Genomic DNA, 25,286 nt, shown 5'->3' with positions numbered 1-25,286 from the left:
TAATGTAAGTACAATAACACAGAGCTGTAAAGATACTTGAAAAAACAGATAATTTTTTAATTCTATATATAACCCCTTTGTAAACGCTGTTCACCGAAGTCTATTTACCAACATACATAAAGATATTACACATAAAAAATACACGGAAACATTGGAAATCAGCTTTTGGCACAACACCGGTCCGTGAGTCGTTTGGTACCGGGCCGCGAGAGTTGAGGCTCAGGTGTGAAATGTATAGTTTTCAGGCTTTTTATCGGTTTTCAGCGTTATTTTGTTATCGTTTTTATCGTTTACTCTGTTTTCCTGGGTCTTTTCACGTGTGTTATGAATAAATCTTCTTTTTTTTGGTACCGGTACTAGTTTTATTTTGTTGTATTTATCCGCGACACCTTAAAGGCCGGTCCATGAAAATATTGTCGGGCATAAACCGGTCCGTGGCGCAGAAAAGGTTGGCGACCGCTGACCTAAACTATTAAAAGTTGAGAGATAATCAAACGACTGAAATGTTTGGTAGTTGTGTTCTGGTCTTATTCTGAAGTGTGTCTAATCTTCACACGGGACACTTTTTATAGCCCAGACCGAGACTAAAACTTGTGTGTCTGTCGGTACGTGCTGAGATTCAATAAAAAACTTGAGATCGACAGCAGGCTCCCTTTATTTCTGTTGCTATAGCTTAATAAAGTCAGCGTTCGTCATACACAGAGACATACTGGGAAGCTACAGAAGCCTTCAACACTTACAGTACTAGTGACTGAAACAAACAACGACGAGGCAGAGGACTGAAAAGGAGTCAAACAAACAGTTTATACAAGAAAATAGTCATCGGCACTCATATTAAGTTCATACTTTGAATAAATATTGCTTTTAAAATGACTCTGTCCCTCATCGTTGCCGTTTTATCACGTTTTATTTTCACTGCGTTAAATATCAAATATATTCCTTTACTGATGCATTTCTGTTATTGCTAACATCAAACGTACCTTACATGAGATACTGGATAATAGGCTTGTTGAAAGTACAAATTTCACAGAATAACAGTCAGAGTTTGGTAGGATATACTGCAGATGATGGGCTTCTGGACATGCACAAGGACTCGATAGAAGTGGCTTAAGCAGGATCTCTCTGTCCGAGAGGAGCTGGAGGGAGGAGGTGTCAGTCACATGGCCTTTCAAACATGCACTCTTTACTGGTATTTTACACATGTACAATACTTTTTTTGTCATATTTAGTTCTTTTTAAAGCTAGACTACACGACTGAGCCACAAACAGGAGCTTTACATGCCAACGGGGACACTGTGCTGGGGCAGCCAACAGCTAATCAGAGCATCGCTTCAGCTCCCTCACAATACTCAAATGGAAATGTAAGAAAGGCTGACAGAAGTACAGTGATAACACACACATACATACACAGTGATATGGGTGGTAGTGACTCATAACTCAGGCAGAGTTGCCCCAAAGTCTTGTACGATTATACTTTTAATGTAGAATATAATAGATTTGAATGCAAATATTACTTTAATAGATATTCACAAGTTATTTAGTGTGCAGAAAATATGGATGAATAACAACCTGCCAGGTGAACGAGCTCGTATCATAGGTCTTGTGTAAACAAGACAACTGGATGTAAAGTGAATCATTTACTGCTAAACTAATGCTCTGCAGACACAATGATAACTCATGAGGCAACATATTTTAACAAAGGGGATCAAACAATGTCTGGATCCTACGCAAACAAGGTTGTAACCTGACTAAACTGTCTTGATTCTTCAGTATAACATGCTCACAACACAGGGAACAATGCAGGCTCCGACTTCTTTGTGCATAAGATATGCAAATATAAGATTATCGTCATTAAGTAAGAGTAAGAGGCGGCTTGGGTCACCTAAGCACCCAGAAACGGGAAAATTGTGAGCAAGTTAAAGGTTTTTCTTTTTCTTGATTTTCTTTCAAATGCAGGTGAATGCTGCCACACACGAGTGTTTGCAACCAAATTACAGGATCGAACTGTATGTACTGGATGTAACCAAATGCACATCTGAGTTTTAAAATGATCAGTGCATATCTGTATTACGTTTGTGACATAGGAGTGCATTTCTCTGTCATTTTCCCATCACTTCTCCACCTCTGCATTCAGCAGGTCCTGTTGGCTAGCAGGCCAGAGGCTGAGCCAGTACTCTGTCACATTATCCTGCAGCTGAGTGAATTACTCTACCTCCATTAGACTAACAACAAAGCAGGAGCACCAAGGAAGGGGGATGGGAGAGGGAGCAGAACGCACGGGAGGATGGGGGGAGTGATGTAACAGAGCCGACAAGAAAGGAGGGACAGATACGGCAGATGATGAATAAGGAATAACTGAAAGGAGGGAGCGAAAGGAAACAAACGAGGAATGGAAAAGGCCTAACATAAAAGTGAGAAACAGGAAGGGAGAGGCGGGAATAATGGATAAAGGAAAAGAGTAAGAAAGAAATGAGGGTGGGTGGAGGTTTATTAGAGATGAAGATGACGACTAGAGTGGAGAGGACAATAAAAGGGAAGGAAGATGGAGAGGCAGAAAGCAGAGAGAGGGACTGGATGAAGGGTTGCTGTGGTGGAAGACAAACAGAATGAGTGACAGAAAAAAGGAGGAAAAGAAAGCTTACTGTCACACATGAGAGTGGCACACGGGACCCCTGTGAAGGACACTGGGTGGCCACGCACACATGCACAATTCAGTGCAGTTGTGCAGAAGAATTGACCCTCACAGGAAGGCTGAACATTTAGAAGATTTGAGCACCGACGCGCTTCAACAGACAGGCGATGCTCAAGAGGACCCATAAACATCAACGGGACTCGTTTCTGTTTTCATTCAACTGTGAAACTGAGTGAACTTGTAATATAATGCGAGTTAGGCACCAGTCAGTTGGTCTGAATGTAATATACTATCTACATCTCACATCAAACTAGAATACAGCAGTTTTAACATCGAGTAAAATGTGAGGAATCCGATATTTTCACACACAGCAACAGTTAGATAAATGCAAAATAGTATATGGCTTACCACAGGAGAAACACTCAAACAAAGCAACACCAGTACAGGTAATGGGAGTAGTGGTTGTAACAGTATTAATAAAAATAACTAAATAAATAAAATAGAAACGAAACAGTGATGAGACCAAAAATACAACTGATATGTTGGAAAGAAGAAATCCCCAGAAAGCAAAAAAAGACGAGTGGGGTTACAGTAAATCCGTAGTGGAGCAGTGTGACGGGTCAGTTAAGTTATCTGAGTCAAACTGGGCGGTTTCTGAGACGCACACATAGTTACGCACACACATTCGAGGTAATGACGCATCTTTACTCCTCCAATGACAAGTTTTACTCCACAGCCCTTAAGTTCCACAGACACACAAATAAAAAAACAAAACAATAAATATTATAAATAATATAAATAAATGACAACAGTGCCTCTGCTTGTGTATGCTGTGAACCAAAAGAACCACAAAAAGATGTCAGCCTTCACTCAGGAACTATGGAGGAAAACAGCCACGGCTCGCTCGCCGCTCTTCTCTCCGTCGTCTCCTCGCCGAGACGCTCAGAGGTCAGTGCAGCGCTCCTGCTTGCTGTAGTGGTCAAACTGACTCTTCCAGTGCATCATGTAGGAAGACCAGCGGTGAAACTCCACCTTCCACTGACGTTCTGCCTCATCTATGTTGTCTGAGAGAAGAAACAGAGACAGAATAGCAAAAATGGTTAGCAGTTGAGCTTGAAGTAGGGCTGCCACGATTTGTCGACTAGTCGCGATTCCTTGATGGTTTTAATAGTCGATCCGTCGTTTGAAGCTTTGTAAGATCACAAAAGACGCAGGAATAAGTAGTAGGGTTTAAGAGTGTAATAACGGACTGAAACAGCAGATGGCAGCACTGCATGTACAAGGATGCCAGCTGCCGTTAAACCCCGAAGAAGAAGAAGCTGTGCCCGGTATCGGAGCTTTGTCCAAATTCAGGAACTGCATTTGTAGGCCAATTACGTTACAGTGATGCGAGGAAGGCTGTCCAAATTCAAAAACTCCTCCAAATGGGTCCTTCATTTCCCCAGATTTGAAGGATGGGTCGGGTGAATCCTTCGTGGCCAACCTATCCCAGAATTCATAGCGCGGCCCAGCCAATTGCAGTTTCCAACAATGGCGGCAGCTACTAAGGCTACGTTCACACTGCAGGTCTTAATGCTCAATTCCGATTTTTTGATCAAATCCGATTTTTTTGTCTGCGTGTTCACACTACAAATAAAATGCGACAGCAAACGCGCTCTAGTGTGAACACTCAAAGCGGCCCGCATGCACAAAAGAAGACGTCACACACAACGCGCTCTGTTTAGACCCAGAGCAAACAGTATTGTTGGACTGATGGACCTTAATATAAAGACTTTGGACTTTATGTTTCCCAATTTTTGCTTTAAGTTATTTTGTTATTTACATAATAATGTAGATAACCTAATAATGATCCTTATTGCTGTTTTAGAGGAGCGGTGCTTCAAAGGATAGTTGCAGATTTCTGTCAGAATCTGCAGATTATACAGTACAAATAAAATGTTCACGTTGTCTTCCCAACAGTTTCACTGACATCTACAATGGATGGCCAGGAAGCGTTCGCGATGTCTTCTCCGGCGCTGATAATTGGCGTCTGTCTTGTGTCAGTGACGTAAAAGACGGATTTAATGTGACATGACCGTTCAAACAGCAGTCGCTTTCTAAAACATCGGATATGTATCGGATTCAGGACCACATACGAAAGTGACCCAGATCAGATTTGAAAATATCGGATTTGTGCCGTTCACACTGTCATACCATGATGGATATGGGTCGCATAGGGTCAAAAAAATCGGATTTGATGCGCTTTCGCCTGCAGTGTGAACGTAGCCTTAGTTTTAATATTACTCTTATTATTCTTTCTGGGTCACAAAATAAACTTTTAAGATATTTTCAGGCGAGAATGTAGCTGTGTAAACTTCAAATATCTGCTCCATTTATCAAGACACCACATATTTTCAAAAGTTCTCCGATGTTACCCACCAGCTCGATAACTAGAGGGTTCAAGGCTCACTAGAGCCGGTGAGAACACCGGACTTCCGGCACATCGTTTTCAGTGGTCTTTCGCCACTCAGGTTAAACATGATATATAAGTCACTTAAATAACTTAAAATGTTATTGTTTGGCTTTTTTCAGTATTTTATATGTTCCTGAGTAAATCGGTTTGGCTGAGATTAAAGTTATAGGCCCTGTCTCAATATGCGTACTTGTGCGTTCTCGTGTACTCGTGATACGTCATCAGTCGGAGACCAAGTACTGCTCCAGTTCAAAGTACGCATCAAGCTGAGAATGCAAAAAATTCCCGGATGTGTTCTCGCTCCGCCCGTGCGTTCTCTGCAAGTCCGGTCTCGCCTAGACTCGCGTACTTAGAATTGAGAAAGGGCCATAGTTTTCACACAGCTGAATAAACGTCAAACAGAAAACTGATTAAACAGAAGTGTGAGACCGTCAAGAGTTTAGCAATAAGCTGGACGTGTTACGTCCAATGGATGATATGATTAGTCGACTATCAAAATAATCGTTTGTGGCAGCCCCGGCTTGCAGGCTATACCTGCGTTAGAATTTCATACACATACATTGTTGATGTCACTGATTGTTCTTTACGTTTCGGTAAGATTACAGCAAGTTGGTTGAGAAAAGGATGGTGGATGTGGAGTATTTTGGTGTTGTTCATTAAAATACTGGTGACAGAAGAATGAGCCCAGGGGGCTTCGGCCTAACCACGAGTTGAATGATGTCACACCAGGCATACAGCGACTCTTCATTAAGAGTGGCCACGGGTAGCTTCTTTTCCTCTTCAGTCCAGTGTATATAGCTCCTAATCACAGCCTCCTCAAGGCACTTTATATTGTAAGGTAAAGACTCTGTCATGATCCAGGTGAGCGTCTGGTGTTTTTATACTACCTGCTTGTGCCTTCTGGGCGGAGCCTTGGCGTCTCACCTGTTTCTACTCACCTGATTTCCATTAACGGCGATCAGCGAGGCTCTTTGTAAGGACCAGCATTGCCATCATTTCTTCGCCAGTTCGTCAGCTCATGGTGGTAACCAGATCTTATTGTTTCGGATCTTTATGTGTACGCGCTGTGCTTAACTTGATCTCCTTGTACCTTCAGTTACTCTGCCACGACTCGACACCTTACTTACCTGGACACTGTTCTCCCAGGTAAAACCCACTGTAAACCTCTGCAACCTGCCTTGTGGAAATTAAACTACTTACTGCTCCCACCTGCCTGCCCTGCTACCTACCATCATTTTTGGATTCCTGGAAACAAAAGGTTGGAACCTCACTCGATCTCACACCTCTTGGACGCTTACCTGGCTAGCCTCCCCAGATTCCCATACTACAAATTCAGTATTTACCTTTCCCCATCATAGCTCCATCCCCGCTTTGCATCTAATCTCTAGTCCCCGGGCCCCTTCCCTCTTCTTTTCCGGGGAACTGGGCCGGTACCGGGGGTTTCCTATTAAACTGTTCAGAGGAAGTACACATCCTTTGAGGATCTGATCTCTCTCTCTCCATCAGAATCGACATAAAGCTGAGAGAGAGGCCAAAAAGCTCATTTCTAATTTCCATGTCTGCTATTCCACTTCCACTTCACTTCCACTTCAGTTACCACTTTGTCATCCTCTAAACCTCCCCCCGAACCCATGCAGATTGGTCACTTACTGGCTCTATCCGGAAGAGAGAGAAAGGCGCTTTTTATTAAGTTTTTATTAAGGAGCATCCGATCATTTCCTCGCGAACTGACCGGTTTGACCAAATGATTCCACCTGCTGTTAATTTCAGGGATCTGGGTGGGCGGATCCCTGACTAACTCCAAGCCCCGTTTGGTATTACCAATGACACGTGATTTTAATCATATTATTCATTGCCTTCATGCCCTCGTCGACTCTGGGTCGGAGCAGAACCTAATCGACACAGAGCTGGCCAAACAGTTAAAGCTGCTGTTCGTTCCACTTGACCCACCCATACTCACCCTACACTCAATAATCAGGTTTTTGCATTAATCAGTCACCAAACCAAACCCGTGTGCATAGTCACATCTGGAAACAATTGGGAAACACTCATTCTTTACCTTTGCCTCCCCTGAAACACCTCTAATCCTCAGTTATCTTTGGCTACGAAGGATTACAGATTGAGTTTATTCTCCCTCACAAACCGTCTAACCTCAGCTCTACCCTCAGGAACCCCTGGAACAGCTCCTGTAGTCTCTTCTCCACTGGATCTCTTCTCTATTCTCCAGGAATATCAAGACCTTCAGGAGGTCTTCAGTAAGACTAAAGCACTTTCCATTCCACCCCACAGGCCTTGTTACTGCACCATTGACCTCCTTCCCAGTGCCCTGTTGCCTTCTTGCAGACTTGTCTTGGCCCGAGAGGGAGGCAACGGAGAAATATATCCAAGAGTCCTTGGATCATCATCCACCCGCCTCCTTCCCCGGTAGGTGCAGGTTTTTTCTTCTTTGCCAAGAAGGATAAGACACAGTAGCTGTATAAAGTGTAGATATTTGAATGAGATGTACCCTCTGCCCTTGAACCCATTCATGGGGCCACCATCTTCAGTAAACGTATTATTTACGGAATGCATACCATCTGCTCTGCATCCGAGAGGGAAACGAATGGAAGACTGCATTCAATACAACCCTAGGATATTTTGAGCATCGTGTTATGCCATTTGGCTTCACTAATGCCCTTGGAGTCTCCAGGCATTAGTAAACAATGTGTCGAGGGATTTCCTGAATATTTTTGTATTTGTCAACCTAAACGACATTCCGATTTCTCCAGAGGAGCACAGAGTCCATGTCTGTTCGGTACTGCAACGCCTCCTGGAAAACCGGTTATTTGTCAAAGCAGAAAAATGTGAGTTTGACTGTTCCTTAGTTATCTTTCACGGTTATATCCTGGCAGGAGGACAGGTGACCACTGACCGTGCAAAGATTCAAGCCGTAAGCGAATGGCCCTTCTTCATCAAAGAAACAGCTACAGCGGTTCCTCAGGTTCACCAACTTCTACCATCGTTTTATTTGGAATTACAGTCCGGTAGCTGCACAAGTAACCCCAAAGTCAGCGTGACCGCACCGGATACATCCACGCAATCCAATGATCAGCTGGAGAGGGTTAATCAAGAACTGGAATCAACTCTTTGCTGTGTCACCACACAAAACCTGGCAACCTGGTCTTAATATCTCCCTTGGGTTTAGTATGCGCATAATTTACTTACCTCGTCTGCAACTGGTCTCTCGCCCTCTGAAGCTTCCCTAGGTTAGCAATCACCCCTGTTCCCGGAAGCCAAAGTTGATTTCACCGTTCCTTCCAAAACCACTTACGACGCTGTTGGCGCATTTGGACCCTAACTTGGGAGGCAGTGCTAAGGACCATCGATCAACAGGGTTGTCGATCGGACACTGACTCCCAAGTATGTACCAGGACAAAATGTATTGCTTACTGCCAAAGACATTCCCCTCAAATCACTCTCTTGCACATCATTCCAGGCTACATCGGACTATATCAATTAGAAACCATCATCAGTCCCACCACAATTAAACCTAGACTCCTACATCCATGCGCATACATCCCGCATTCCACATCTCTCATCAAACCTGTGCACTCTGTTCCTCTGTCCTTTCCTCAGTATAGCTCCTTCCCCACCTCGCATCTAATCTCACTCTCCTTCTGTTTCAGTGCTTTTCCAGCAATCTTTGCTGCACTCAAAAGCTTGTAAAGACTTATCCCAGTCTCAATTATGTCTGCATTTGGGTCCAATTCCACGTACTGAATACAGATGGTCAGTTAGCTGTTTTACAGCTACTCTTGGATAATTAAGTCACCCAAACTCGATAACAACACTGTTTCATTTTAGATGTAAATCAAATACAATACTATATTCCAAAAATTTGGGACACTGTGTAAAATCTAAATAAAAACAGAATGTAATGATTTCCAAATTTCATAAACCCATATTTTATTCACAATAGAACGCAGAAAACATCAAATGCTTAAAATGAGAACATGAGTAACATTTTAGAAAGAAAAAATACGATCATTTTAAATTTGATGACAGCAATGCATCTTGAAGTTGGGACAGGACCAAGTTTAAAGAGTTTATTTGCTCTAAATGGTGTATATACCTTTTAGCATTGATAAAAGGTCTGTGTAACATACCAAGTCCATGCTAAACAAACCAGATACCTCCTTAAGTCAAGAGATGCAGGGTCCATGTTTTCCTAAATGAATTTGAAATTTTGATTCACCTGACCACAGTTCTCCATGTTCCCCCAGACCATATTGGATTAGTTTTTCTATGGCAGAGGTTTAACCTGCATCTGTGGATGGTATGGTAAACTCCTTTTACATACTGTGATTTCTGGATAAATATCAGAATCATGTCTGTTTTTTTAATGCAGTGCCGCCTGATCAGTATCCAAGATTGATTTTCACGTTGTTCCTCGTGCACAGAGATTTCTCCCATGATCTTTTAAGGACATTATATACTGTAAGTAATAAGACATCCAAGTCTTTGCAATTTTACATTGAGGACTATTAAGTCGACACTTCCACAATCTGTAGATGCAGCTTTCTGCAGACTGGCGAAGCTCCATTTCACTGTCACGTGACAGAAAAAGCTTGGAGAACACTGCCCGTCTTTACTTCTGAGAAATTCCGTCTGCCTTTTAATATCCAGTCATGTTACTGTCCTGGTGCCAGTTAACCTAATTAGTTGCAAAATGATCTTCAAGCTGTTCTATTTTTAGAAGCTCTTGCTTTCTAAGCCTTTAGAGTTAGTGTTTCCAACTTTTGATATGTATTGCTGCAATCAAATTCAAACAGAGCTAATGTTTTTCACAAAATAGAAAATGTCTATTTTTACTGTTTAGCAGCTAGAATCCTGTACCAGACATCAATGGGAGAGCTTTCCCCTCCCAAAGATCCAGCAACTGCTCTCCTCAGAGTGTCGTTCAATACAGAGGGAATGAACTGGTCCATAAATAGCACTTTTTACTCTACTTGAGCCGTCAAAGTGCTTTAAACCACCAACTTTACTACCTTCTCAGCCACAGCCACCCCAATAGTTGATGCTACACAATGGTAAATGTGGTCCTCCCCCACTTTGTTATGATGTGTTGCTATCATCAATTTGAAAACTGCTTTATTGTCTTCTCTTCAGTTTGATAGAGTTTCTGTTTTCTATTGTGAATGACTAGGGGTTATGAGACTTTAATGTCGCTCCATTCTTCTCTTAAATTTACATTTTACACAATGTCCCAAATTTTCAAAAATTGGGGTTACATATAAAGATATGATGAAATAATTTCATGGTCTAAAATCAACACCACAAACAGTCTTCAAGGGGGGAGTCAACCATCTGATACCAATCAGGAGGAGCTGCAATTATTTAAGAAAAACAAAACAACGAACTGACACAAGCTGCTACATCCCACATAGCAAAATTGGTATTTCCCAGATCTGGCCCACATACTGCAAAGAATGATGGCCCTTTGGTGGCCCAGATCTGGTTTGCCAGAGGTGGCCCACACATGGGCCAGCACAAGGCCACTTGCAGACACACTGGTGGTCCTGTGCTGGCCCAGAACAGTTTCAGCTCTGGCCCCAGATGTCAGCCTAATGTGTACCTTAATCAAGCCATGTAATAACAACATGTGCTGGAACATAACAGTGCAAAAGTAACATAAAACTCTGTTGAGACAGTGAATAGACTGATTCTTATATAGCGCTTTTTTACTCTCCCAGATTACTCAAAGTACTCTATACAACATGCCACATTCACCCAATCACACACTTTCTCTGAACCGAGTGCTTCCTAACTGCATTCATTCACATTCACACTCTTGACATGCCGACTGGAGGAGCCAGGGATTGAACCACTAACCTTCCAATCAGTAGGTGACCTGCTCTACCTCCTGAGCTACAGCCACCCAGTGGTGACCATGAGTAAACCGTCACTAGGTTTTGGATGAAGTGTACACTCACAAACCTGTCAAACCTGCATTTGAAACGTTGGCTACCATAGCAGTATAGTATTGCAACAAGGCATTTGGGTCTTCTAACTAAAATAGGAAAATAGGAACTTAAATAGTGCCATCACTGCCAGACCTGGCCCACATCTGGTTGACATACACCCTGCCATGACACCAGTCAGTCAGTAGTCCCAGCTCGATGCCGGATCCGGGCCAGACCTGTTTTCTGTTTTCTATGAGCCTGGGCCACATAAACCAAATCACAATCGGGCCAAACGTGGCATGCCATCACATAGTGCCATCTATGCCAGGCCTGGCCCACATCTGGATGACATACAACTTACCGTGCCAGAAGTCAGCCAGCAGTGCCGGCTTGACACTAGATCCGGACCAGACCTGCCTGCTATGTGGGAAAGCTCCACTTTAGTTTAAAATAATTCTTGTATCATGCATCCAGTGAGAAGTGTCATAATTTTAAGTGGAACATAAGTGAAGACCTGCATTCAATACAGATTTCAAGTGTAGAGATGAAGTAATATCTAATAGTATTTACCAGTAATATTGAGAAGGCGTGGCAGGAAGCGATTCCAGAATGCGCACATCTGGTTTCGCAAACCTTTGTGAATCTTGAGTGATTCGGTGTTGAGGCCAACGTGTTTTTGCTCGCTGACGGTAAACACAGGCCAGCGTTTCCCTCTATCTCCCTGCACGTCATTGGGATTTCTGATACAGACAGAACAAGAAAGGATATTACAATTACAACTAAATCAAACGAAAACGCAGTAAAATGATCTCCAAACTAACTGTTAGATTCACAACAATTCTGCTTGCAGTCGATGTCGGTACTCGTAGTACATCACTACTTCATGTTCCATTGCAGCATGGCGCAGAACAAAGCCATTTTGCTCAATGAGAAACAACTCAGATAATCATATCTGAGTTGTTTCAAGCTCAAACATGTACGCGCTCACTAACGCTATGTCCACACGTACCCGGGTATTTTTGAAAACGCAGATTTTTCTATGCGTTTGCACCTTTCGTCCACACGTAAACGGCGTTTTTGGTCACTGAAAACGGAGATTTCTAAAAACTCCGGCCAGGGTGGATATTTTCTAAAACTCAGTTTTTGCATTTTGACGTTTTTTTTGACGTCACACTGTGCGCCACGTTATTGTTTCGGTGAAATTAATTTCTACAATACTGTTACTGTTACTTGTACTCTCTGCAGTGTTTAAATGCTTACATATACACACACAGTTACTGTCCCTCCACACTGTTCTGCTTCTATGCCCCAGCTTTGTTTACTTTTTCCCGCAGAGGCTTCTAGACTTCTGATTGGCTAACATTTCTGCACGGTTAGGAATATTTCGCCACCTGTTGCTTTGGCATGTTCCTAGCAGCGTTTTCCTTCATTTCTGCCTTTACGTGTGGACGAGATTATTTTTTAAAAGGAAAACGTAAAATCTCAGTTTTCAAAAATACCCGTGTACGTGTGGACGTAGCCTAAGGATCACTAAATGAAAATGGACAGCACCACACAGAATAGTTGTTAGATAATTGCAGTTGATTGTTGGTTTTTTGTCTGTATGTATTATTGTAGGGTCTACCTTATAATATAAAGCGCCTTGAGGCGACTGTTGTTGTGATTTGGCGCTGTATAAATAAAACTGAACTGAATTGAATACAGGAAATGTCTGACAGTATTTCTTGCTGCAGTCCTTCCACCAAGTACTGAATTGTCTTCCAAGCTGATTAAATACTGATCACTCACTAAAATGCACATGAATTTGTAACTGTTACAGAATGTTTTGTTTTTGCTGACAGTTTATGCTACTATTAAAACAAATTGTAGCTTTTTTTAATTCTTTGTAACTGGATACAATTTCAAAAGGAGATCAAATAATTTAATTTCCCCCACTGTGTACCTCACAGCATTAACATTTACTTATTAAAGCCTTTCCTTTAAGCCAAGTAGCATGAGGGTTAGCTGTCAGGAGAAACTCTCTGTGCCTCCAAATTCATGTCAAGACTCATTAACCTGCAGTCTCACAGGAATTAAAGGGCTGCTTACTCATACAGCTTTTCCTGCATTATTTATTTTGACTGAAAAACATGGCTGCTGAGGTGCATTTGCATAAAAAAGACTGGACGTGGACATAAACCATAATTCCATAGGTAGTTTTTTTTTTGTGGCCTCACCCAGTCCGAGCAAAGTTGGCCCAATATTTCATCATACGTCGGCTTAGCTTCTCCTCATCTCGGGTGTAGTTGAGTCTCTTCACCAGTGGCAGCCCGAAAACAAATTCAATCTCATAGCCATGGATCACCCCCATCCATTCTGGCCAGGCCAGATTGGATGCCCGGTGATCGAAAAGGTAAAGATACATCCCTCCTTAAGAAATAAATGGTGGAAGAAAATGCATGAAAATTACAATTATAAATAATTAATCATCATTATTATTTCATTTTTACTCTGAAACTACAGATATGTTTTAATCTTTTACAAGGACGGTTAAAAAATAAATCCGTTTTCCAACTAGAATATTTTACTGATCTATCTCAGAGTATCAACAGTTTCGCTTACATGACAAATGCAGATTAAATTGTTGTAAAGTTGTCCTGCACATTATAGCATATTTTAAATAGCTATCATCTGCATTAAAAAGTGAAAACGTGAAATTTAACGCACAATTTAATTTAAGTATCGTACCAAATTGTTCTATCAACAGAAAGCAGGTCATTCAAACAGTAGCGTGTCTGGGTATGGGATATATATACTTCTAGGTCTGACAGACCACACTGGTACTCGGGTATCCTACCTTGTGAGTTTCCACTGTTCACCCCACCAAAGTTGATGCCCCCCATGTTAGCCTTGAGGGCATTGTGTTGTGCATAGGAGCGAGCGAAGTGGGCCAGTGGGCAGATGACGTTGTGATCACCGACAATGTCATCCATGGCATCACGGTTTTTTATCTCATTATTCTCATCCATCCAGTCGGTGTACTGCAGCACCACTGCTTCCAGGCCGATATCATTAGCATGAGGTACGCTCAACCTAACACCTGGAAGAGTGACACTGAAGTTTTTAACAAGATAGAAGTAAAACTGTGCCGTAATAACCTGAAGTAGAATTAACTTGAATGTTTTGGATGGATTTATACAAGTCTCTCTGCTCAGTTACATTTATCCATCCAAAAAATAAACATGATTTTGGAGAACTTACTTTCCAGGAAGTCCTCTCTGGAGATCAGACTGTCGTTGTCCTTGCTGAAGCCTGGTGCTCCATACAGCAGGAAGTAGGAGCCTTCATTCTGATTAACGCCGAGGAGAATCTGCGTGTCTTTAAAGTTCCCTGAGTTCAGCATGGCCTCAGGAGTGTCGGGCAGAAACTCACCATCCACAACAGGCACAAATGAAAATCGGAACAGAGCGGACCATGGCAGAACCTGCATGGATGACAAACCCACATGGGACTGTGAAATAATGCAACACTGAACACCAAGAAGTGCTACTTCCTCCTCCAGAACCAAGCTACTCCTTTTGTGTGACTTTTACATACTGGTACTGGGGCTGAAACGATTCGTCAACATGATGACGTCGATTATAAAGATTTGGCGACAAGGAGATTTAAACAAATGTGGAAGCATGTAACAGCAAACAAAGTTAAATGCAGACTGTGCAAAGCAGAGCTTTCCTTCCATGACAGCACTGATGCAGCGCACGAGCATTTAAAACGCTGGCACGCTGGAGCTGCGATGTCCACTCTAAATGGGTCAGTTTTATGAAGTTAGTGGGTTGCATTGACACGTTGTTTATATGAATGTTTTTACAGTAATGTTTACATTAGCTGTCAGAAACTTCTCAGGATGAAACGTGATAGTAAATCTTTAAATCTCACGCTTTAATATTGTAGTAAACCTCTTCCACCTAATGTTAGGTAGTTAATCTGTGGATTGGATTATATCAATAATTAACTGCTGAACACGACACCATCTGAGAAACTATGATCTATAACCAAATATGTGATGAGCGACGGTCTTTCTAAATCTGTTTTGTTGGTAAATGATCGTGATGAACATGTTCAGAGTAATTGTGGATTCATGAACTGAATCATCTGTAAACTTTGTTAACCCTGTCAGACCCAACCCATCAAAAAATAGAAAGAAAATTCATGTTTATTAACCCTTAAAACAAAATCCACATTTTTTTGCTATATAAGATAAGATAAGATAACCTTTATTAGTCCCACATGTGGGGAATTTGTTTTGTCACAGCAGGAAGTGGACAGTGCAAAAGTTATGAAGCAAAAATTAGAATACAATAAGAATAAATACAGTACACAACTGTACAGAATAGAATAAAATAAAATAAAATACTATATACAGTAGAACATAGGTGTCAAACTCTGGCCCGCGGGCCAAATTTGGCCCGCAGCCTAATTACATTTGGCCCGTGAAGCCATACCAAATTACTATTAGAGCTGGCCTACTGGTATTATACAGCTAATATATATATATTGTTTAGTATTAAGCTTTGCTTGTTCCATATTCAGTTTTCCAGCAAAACTTATTTGAGTCCATAAGAAAAGATTCATTCTTATATCTGGAGGAAGATTTGTTTTTTCAATAAATATTAATGTTAGCCCGCGACTTTGTTCCAGTTTTGAATTTTGGCCCACTGTGTATTTGAGTTTGACACCCCTGCAGTAGAATAAAATAGAATAAAATATACAATAAGATAAAAATAGAATACAAATGCTATATACAACTGAGTAAAAATACAACGATGCCAGAAAAGATTATTATCGTGTTGTGTATGATATATTTTTATTATATATTTTTTGTATCGCATTTGATACATTGGGCATTTTTGGCAACAATGTTAATTTTAGACAAAAAAGAGTTTTGTCCACAACATTTAGAAATTATGGGAAGTATTGATCATGTTGATGAGACAGATGTCTCAGAAACTTATAGCATTACAGGGTTAACCTGTTATTTTGGACTAGAGAGCAAATTAGTTTCCTATTTGCACATTATTTTGCATTTAAATACTAATAGCACTTTAATTTGTATAACTAATACTTTTATTTATATGATTTTTATTCTGAAAGTCCTATTGAGTCCTTTTAAAAATACATTTGATTATTTTCAAATTCATGTGTTTCATTATTTTAATTTTATGTGGAACGAGACAGCAGAGTGGGCAGATTTGAGCAGGTGAGGACTGAAGACTAGAACAGGTTTGCCCACAGCACTGTGAGAGTTGTTGAAATACTTGCTGGCTAACCGACTAATGGAAGGAAAATTGGCAGATTTTTCAACTACCAAGATAATCTTTAGTTGCAGCCCTGACTGATACAGGTACATACTGGCATGGTCCCTCTGTCCTCGTTAGTCTGACCTCCCATTTCGGTCTTCAGTTACTGAAACACGTGTTTGTGCAACTTGGCTTTGAATGAGAAAAACTTACTAACTACATCCCTTTGGTTGGAGAAGCCCGTGCTGGAGAGCAGTGGGCTGTTTTGTGTTCTTGGGAACACTCTCCTGAACTGCTTGAGAGAGTCTTGCGTTTGAGTCCGGTCTGATTTTGATCCTTAACAACATATTGTGCACTTAGTAGGAACCACAGGTAATAAACCATGTCATTGCATCAATTTAAAAAAACATCAAACTGAAAATAAGTCTCTCGTCCACGTTGCAAACAACACGATAAGTCAAGCAGAATTTGTGTAAATTACCTGCCACTCATGATCGATAAGTTGCTGTGGAGTTTTACTGCGCAGACAGTCTATTATCTCGGTGTCATTGCCTCCGTTGCAACCGACGAACTTTGCTAGCTGTGTGGCACGTCTGCGGGCTTCAGCGGGACTCACTGAGGCCCAGGGGCAGTTGGGGACCCCACTCTGGAGGATGGCTCTAGTGAAAGTGGGTCGGCTGTCTGGAGACAACAGGTGGAATCCTACTGAAGCTCCGCCAGCACTCTCGCCAAAGATCGTAACCTGTTTCACAGAGAGAACAAACAGAAAACTAAATCAAAACAGGCTCATAATAATTCTAGCATAAAAGAGGCTAGACAAATAAAGCAATGAGAAACACACCTGTTTAGGGTTTCCACCAAAGAAATGGATGTTGTCTTGTACCCACTGCAGCGCCATCCTCTGGTCAAGGAGGCCGACATTGCCAGGAGCCTCGGAGGAGCCATGCAGAGCCAGGAAGCCGAAAGCACCGATCCGGTAGTTCATCGAAACCACAATGACTGTCTCGCTGTGAGCTAGGTAACGACCATCATACACATCCAGAGAAGAAGATCCACTGTAGAACCCTGGAAACGTGGAATATCACAACACAGCATTAACCTACAATATTAGAGCGTACTACAACAATTCATCACTGTTATTCAAGAAGTTTAATGATTAGAATTCCCAGCGTAATATCCTCAATCCTTCTACATAAAAAATAATCTGACAGACGATGAATTTTCTAATGTAATACATCAGGAACGGCTAACCCAGTGCTCCAGTGACAATTGAAGTGATATTCCCAGTATGGTTTGTGAATTCTTAAGTACCTCCACCTAGGGGTGGGCGATATAAACAATATACGATAGAAATGATATAAATTTGGCCAACGATAGAGATTTTGACTATATCGCTCTATCGCGATAGCGCATGTTGATGATGTCATCAAGCTGCGCCTGTTTTGGTCGAAAGCGTCGCAGCGGCTACAACCATTATCATCTGCAAATTATGTCGGGCGACAGTTATAGCAAAGAGATGAAGCACTTTTGAAATATGGGGAAAGCCAAAAACTGCGCTTCCTCCACTTCCGTAACATTGATTCATTAATGTTGAATTCTCTCGCAGCTACTCTATTCCCATGTTGTTGCAGTATATTAATAACTAACCTCGTATTGTGGATGAATGATCTCAGTTGTTCTCCTGACTGAAGTTTGGCCCGTGTATAGCATCCTGCTATGCGATTGCATTTGTCCCTGACCATCAGAATCCGTCACGTTAACTTTTATCGAGTGGAAAAAAAGTTGGTGTTCATCCTCCAGCTTCACTGTGCTAATGTTATGCTAACATAGCTGTGTCGCTAGCAATCACGTAGCACAACATTATATACCAGGTAGTCCAACTTCAGTAACCCTGCAAACGTCACTGCTGTTTAGTTTTCTGTCTTCATTTATGTTGAAGTGGTAGCAGAGCTGTACGTTTGAATTTGTTTCAAAAATCTCTCAATCAGAACATGGTATGAAATGTTTAGGTGGAAACTAGCGAGCTAACTTCCTGTTAACTTGTAACTCTGTTAAATTTAATAAATTCTGTTTTCATGGATGTTAAACTTAATTGTTACACCCGATAAAGCAGCAACGCTGATGATTTTATTAAAGATGAAAGAATTTAGACCGTTTTTAACTCTCAGTGTTCGTTTGACTTTGGGACCTGAAATGGACGGAGTTTTGGACCCAGATTACTCCCCGAAGCTCCTCACTACGGCAGCCATAATGCTCTGACAATCCATCAAGCAGTGCAGCTTACCAAAGTTGTACTAAAACATTTTTTAACAGATTTCTGCCCAAATCTGTTCGAGGTCAGTAAGCACAACCAGAATTCATACATAAGGCACACTCTCAATTTTTGAGAAAATTAAAGGATTTTAGGCCTTATAGTGTGGAAAATACGTTATACAGAAGAAAAGAATATATCGTGATATATATCGTTACCGCACATGCTTCAAATTATACCGCGACATGAATTTTAGGCCATATCGCCCAGCCCTACCTCCACCATAGATCCACACCATGACAGTGAGGTTGTGAGGTCTGGGCGAGGAGGGCACCCAGACATTGAGGTAGAGGCAGTCCTCATTCATGTCTCTGTTAGGATTCCACATCTCACTGCCCTGGAAGCCTGGGAATGCTGTGTCCACATACTGATAGCACGCGTTGGGGTATTCCTTGGCCTCGATCACTCCAGTCCACGGACGTTTGGGTTCCGGAGGACGGAAACGGCGGTTCCCCAGTGGGGGCTCAGCAAAGGGGATGCCCAGAAAAGCAGTTATGTAGCTTTGATCTGGCACCAGCTGGCGGATGCCTCGAACTCGACCGGTACGTGTCTGAACAACCAGGTCTCCCTCGTTCTGGGAGAAGCAGAATGGGATGACGAAAGCCAGGAGGAAGATCGAGGAGAAGAGAAGAACCACAGTGGGCTGCATCTTTGTATGCGAATATGGTCTGTGTATCTGAAGCAGATGTCGTGACTATTTCATCAGACAAGGACGGCAGGGTATGCTCTGTGTACGCTCAGATCTACAGAGAAGACAGAGAGAGAGTAATGTGATTACAGTACAGGCAGAATCAGGGGGGGAGAAATGAGACGAGAAAAGACAGAAGTATGAAAGTTTCACCAGTGTGGATTTAAGATTGGATAGGACAGACAGACAACCCCAAACAGCCAATTGAATCATATGCAATAAAATAAATAATCATCTCAAGGGTGGATTGAATGCTCTATCTTTAGCAACTAGTTAATCTATGTGAGGCTTTCTCAGTGCGTGTGCACGTCCTGGTGTAGTTTATCAGTGTGCAGCATGGCCAGCGTCGACGTGTTGTCCTGCTGCGGCTTCTGAGAAAAGACTTATTAAATATTCAACACCGAGACAACAGCAGTCTGACAGAGTCCGAGCTTCACCAGCATAAACAGCTTTTGGTTCTGTTACTGCAGATTAAAAAGCTGCTTATGTTTAATAGAGACTAACATTTGCAGGATAAATATGTCTAGGTGGTGAATATCAATTTACTAAGAAGAGTATATCATGTTTTTGGTGAAGGACTGAATGTAACTACACTTAGTTGGTAGCAAACATTAAAATATTTCACAGCTCTACGATAAGAAGACCTGTAACTGTAATGATGCTGCTTGAGTTTGGTGGGTTTCTGTGCTAATAGGTCGACTAACAGACACAGTTTATTTCAATAAAGAGTCCACATTAGTATGTGAAAAACAAGATACAGTCATTCAAATCAGGTGTCAGCTAAGTGAGGCGTGACTTGTTTTTGACATGAGGAGCAACTCTTTCACCTCCCCGGATACAACTGACACACAACAGAATCATAATAAGATTGCAATAAAATAAAATATTTAGGCCACGTCCACACGTACACGGGTAGTTTTGAAAGCGGCGATTTTCCGTTTTCGTTTGTTTTTTAAATCCCGTCCACACGTGCATTTCAAATGTTAATAACTAAAGACAGTAGCTTGGCTGTTGTGTAGACTCACAACTTAATAATGAACAATGCATACAGCATACATACATTTAATTCTTTACAAATTCAATTTATTCAAAATCGACATTGGGATTTGGGTTGTGAGAGCATCTGTGTTGAATGTAGAAGCCACGACCGCCTCTGCCTTTCTAAATGTAGGGACAGTAACTGTGTGTATGTCAGTGTTTAAAAACTGCAGACAGATTAACAGCAACAGCATTTTGTCTCTGTCCACCATTGTAGAAATTAATCTCATGTAAACAATAACGTGAGCACGTGAGCAAAAGGCTCAAACATAGAAAAATCGGTGTTTTCAAAAATACCCGTGTACGTGTGGACGTAGCCTTACAAACAGCTGTTTTATTACAATCTACAGGGTGGTCCATTTATATGGACACACCGTAATAACATGGGAATGGTTGGTGATATTAAAGTCCTGTTTGTGGCACATTAGTATATGTGAGGGGGCAAACTCCTCAAGATGGGTGGTGACCATGGTGGCCATTTAGAAGTCGGCCATCTTGGATACAACTTTTGTTTTTTCAATAGGAAGAGGGCCATGTGACACATCAAACTTATTGGTAATGTCACAAGAACAACAATGGTGTGCCATTTTATTACGGTGTATCCATATAAATGGCCCACCCTGTATTCCACCACCTCTCACTATATGATCTTAGCATATATATGAATATATGGCGATGTTGGAACAAAACTTTATTTTCATGTGTCACATTCAACATGTGTCACTTGTACATGACTTAATGGTCACCAACACTGGATTACCAGTAAACGCTGAATGAAAATTTTGAAAAAGCACTACAGGCCTGGCAGAATCCAGAGATTTCAACCATATGAACTTATTTCGAATTTTTCTTTTTAACAAGTTTTTATTTATATAGCACTAAATGGTAAATGGCCTGTATTTATATAGCGCTTCACTAGTCCCTAAGGACCCCAAAGTGCTTTACATATCCAGTCATCCACACATTGGTGATGGCCACTTTAAGAGGCTGCCGGACACTGGCGCCACCGGGCCCTCTGACCACCACCAGTAGGCAACGGGTGAAGTGTCTTGCCCAAGGACACAACGACCGAGACTGACCAAGCCGGGACTCGAACTGGCAACCTTCCGATTACAAGGCGAACTCCCAACTCTTGAGCCACGATCGCCCCAAATCACAACAAAGGTTTACTCAAGGTGCTAAATGGAACAAAATAAAATATTTAATAATGATAAGTTTATTTGTATACTTAATAAAACATATTGGACCTGCAAGGAGTGTCATAATAAAGTTAAACATTCACACTCCAATGGGGGTGTCAGAGAGCAACATGAGGTTACTATCATCTCCCAGGATATTCGGCATGCGGACTGGATTGAAACACCAACCTTTCGGGTAGTCGGTGGCCTGCTCTACCACCTGCCACTTAATAGCTGGATTAAGCACAGGCATATAAGTGGGTCTATCCTGAAAGGAGGCTCATGCACCTCAAATTGCTCAAGTCATGAAAGAGAGAATCTTTAGCACTGTTATCAGGAACTGGGAACATCATCTCAAAGATAAGAGCAAGCCTCACTCCAGAGCATGTCCAGTGCAATCGTGAGTTCATGACCTGCGAACTCCAGGAAGCTCTGATAAGTCTGTCCAATAATAAGGCTCCAGGTCCAGATGGATTTCCAACATAACTCTACAAAGAATTCTGGACAATTCTGGCACCAGTACTCCACAGACCGTTGCAGGAAATCGAGAAAAACAGCAGACTACCACCAAATATGAATACTGCCAACATTAGTCTCCTGCTAAAACCAGCAAACACCCTGTATTTCCCACGAGCTATCCTCCCTTATTAATGTTGACCATAAAATAATCTGCAAAGCTCTCTCAGAGAGATTAGAGAAGATAACCCCCCTCTTAATTCATCCTGACCAACTGGTTTTATTAAAGGTAGGCACTCATCAACAAATACACGTAGATTGATTTAATAGACTACTCATCCAGTAAAAACCACAATATTGTTTCTAAATGCAGAAAAAACATTTGACAGAGTTAACTGGAAATTTTTATTTGCAACTTTACACAAATTTGATTTCGGAAACTCTTTGATAAACTGGTTAAAAATATTAAATAATTTCCCAACAGCTTGTGTCAGAACAAATGACCAAACATCCTCCAGCTTCAGTCTCCAGAGGGCACCAGGCAGCGATGCCCGCTCTCCCCTTCACTGTTTGCAGCTTTCATCAAACCAGTAGCAGTGAAGTGTTTAAAAGATGTTAAAATTTATTGTTATATGTAGGGATGGGTATCGTTTAGGTTTTATCCGATACCGGTGCCAAACCGGTACTTTTGAAATGGTGCCGGTGCTTAAACGGTGCTCAAACCAGTGCTTAAAGAATGGAGAACACAAAATTGGTCCAAAAACCTCTCATGTTCAGCTGTTTTTTGTAAAAAGATAACAATGTTAGCCTTTTCTGCAGCTATGGGGCATATATGGTATCACTCTTGGCTGGAAGCAGTGCTTAAACAATGGAAAAAACACAAACTTTGTCCAAAAACCTCTCATGTTTAACTGTTTTCCACTTTTTCTTTGGTCATTTTAGCCTTTTTGGCCAGGGTGAAGGGAGTATCTGCCATCAAACAAGAAGACAGCCGCATGTAGCTATGATGATGTTTGCTAGTTCACCTTACATGCATTAATGTAATAACGTGGTTAGCCTACTCAACGTAAACTACACACGAACAACATTAAGCTACTCACGCAGAGAAGAACGGCTGCTGCTGCATCATCATCATCATCATTTCTGCTACACTGGCAGGGCTAGGGGCCAGGACTCTCCTCTTCGGGTTTTTGGGGGATGTTGCTAACTCCGGTCCAATAACAGGCACCACACCCGCAGTAGACGTGCTCGATGTGAGGTCTCGCAGCAAGCTATCAAATACGGCGCATTTTTCTGCTTTAAAAAAAACGCTATGCGTCGCCAGGTGTTTCATCAGATTCGAGGTGTTACCTCCTTTGCACAGTATCAGCTTAAAGCACTTGTTGCAGGCTGCTGAGTTTGCATCTTTTGCTGTGAAGTACAGCCAGACTTTTGACCGCTTCGCCTTGAGTATTTTTAATCTGTAGCTCTGCTCTAAAAGGACGTACGTACCTGGGCCCGCCTACTATCCTCGGAAACGTAAAATGATTGGATAGAATCTAAAGTGTATCACATCTCAGGAAAAAAAAGCACCGAAACGTGCGCTGCTTTTTGGTCTGGTTACTACCGTTTATGTCAGAACTGGTGCCATCATGGCACCGGATACCGGTACCCATCCCTAGTTATATGCTGTATTACAGTTTTTTCTGAATGCTTAAACCCTAACTGTGATTCTTATAGCACAATTCCTAAAACTATTAACACTTATAGCAAAACCACTCACTGAGTTTGCAAAACTAAAAGCACAAACACTGCTTTGCACTCAGTTTGCAATTTTGTAACACACACTTTGCAAAACTGTAGGCACAACTCACTGCTTACACTCAATTACCAAATTTCCAACACACTCCTAGCAAAATTATACACATGTATGGCTATCATTAACACTATTTTGCCAACTGTCTGGCACACTTTCACATGTGAAAACTGTTTTAGATAATTAGTCCACTTTGCAATCAGCCTAAGCACTATAAACAGGCCACAGGTAAGCTGTCTATGTGGAGTACAATGGAAGGAGCAGTAAGAGTGAGAAGAGTGAGAATCAGAGGAGGCCGAGGGAGAGGACGTGGAGGTGAAGAAGTTGGAGGAAGAGGACGTGGAGGTGAAGAAGCAAGAGGGTTAGAGGAAGTTAGAGGAAGAGGACAAAGAGGAGCAAGAAGAGGACGAGGAGGGGAAAGAGGAAGGGTAAGAAGAGTAAGAAACAGAATAACTGATGACATCAGGGCTACAATAGTGGACCATGTCATCAACCATGGGATGACCCTGAGGGAAGCTGGCCAACGGGTTCAGCCTAAACTGAGCCGCTACACTGTGGCAAGCATCATTAGGACATTTCGAAATGAGAATCGGTAAGTACTTTGTAGCACTGCCATACTCTAATGAGAAACACAACAGTACCATACATGCAAAAATACTGAAATTGTTACTTTACAGAATTGCTAGACGTCCAGATGTTGGGGGCAGAGGCAGAATGTTCAATTGACATCTGTACACAGAGAAAGCAAAAGCCAGATGTGTTTTGTATTCATACCATCAGTGTGCAGTTGGCGCATTGTGTGCTTAGTAGATGATGGCTTGTGTGTACTGTTTGATACGAAAACACAATTTTTACGAAGGTGTGAAGAGTTAATCTAGCTGTGTTCGCTTTTGCAAGAGAACTACAATGTTTTGATAATTGGGTGACAGGTTTTCTTATTTGTGTGTAGAGTTTTGCAAAAATAGCCAATAGTTACAAAAAATGTGCTTAAGCAATCAGAAAAAACTGTAATAAATCACAGAAAAAACTGAAGAGATTATTTGCTGTGAAACCCAAAGATACATTTAATCAGTTTCATCATTTGAAATGCAAATATAAATTGGAAATTTCAAGCATTTAAATACAAATTTAGCAAACAATGACTACATGACACAATAACTATGCACTCTAAACACACTAATCTAAAGACTCACTATTAAAATCACTGTTATTGATTTTGAAGCCACTCCCACAACGTTTTTTCCAGAGCCACCAAATGCCACATGTTCCCATATAATCTTGTGATTGGCTATTGTGGTGCTTTTTTAAACTGATACGAGAGGAGAAGTCATAGTTTCTTCTACTCTGTCCTTAAAAAATATTTTTATGGTTTCTTCCTGCATTAAATGTGACTTCAACACAAATTAGAAAGTGGTATGTAGTTTGACTTCAATGAGTAAGTGTACATACCGGTGCGTCCATCAACTCTAGAGGGTCAACAATGTTATTTTTACTGTAGATTATACAATCTTTTTTTAC

The 25,286-nt window shown here is 41.5% G+C and overlaps 1 protein-coding gene across 1 annotated transcript in view; it reads right to left on the bottom strand.

The window, feature by feature from the left end:
• Positions 1-636: 636 nt before the first annotated feature.
• Positions 637-25,286, bottom strand: part of ache (acetylcholinesterase (Yt blood group)) — a 38,757-nt gene continuing 14,107 nt past the window's right edge. The window contains exons 2-9 of the mRNA XM_085150814.1: positions 18,830-19,356; positions 17,144-17,367; positions 16,784-17,044; positions 14,267-14,489; positions 13,863-14,105; positions 13,243-13,435; positions 11,597-11,766; positions 637-3,696 (exon numbers count right to left, since the gene is read on the bottom strand). Coding sequence (XP_085006940.1) covers positions 3,575-3,696; positions 11,597-11,766; positions 13,243-13,435; positions 13,863-14,105; positions 14,267-14,489; positions 16,784-17,044; positions 17,144-17,367; positions 18,830-19,262 — 1,869 coding nt within the window. The 5' untranslated portion in view covers positions 19,263-19,356 and the 3' untranslated portion in view covers positions 637-3,574. The remainder of the gene's footprint in view (positions 3,697-11,596; positions 11,767-13,242; positions 13,436-13,862; positions 14,106-14,266; positions 14,490-16,783; positions 17,045-17,143; positions 17,368-18,829; positions 19,357-25,286) is intronic.

The sequence above is a fragment of the Neolamprologus multifasciatus genome, chromosome 3 (assembly GCF_963576455.1).
Source record: "Neolamprologus multifasciatus chromosome 3, fNeoMul1.2, whole genome shotgun sequence".
NCBI lineage: Eukaryota > Metazoa > Chordata > Actinopteri > Cichliformes > Cichlidae > Neolamprologus > Neolamprologus multifasciatus.
Note: the sequence above shows the minus strand (reverse complement) of the source record. Positions and strands in the feature narration are given on the sequence as shown.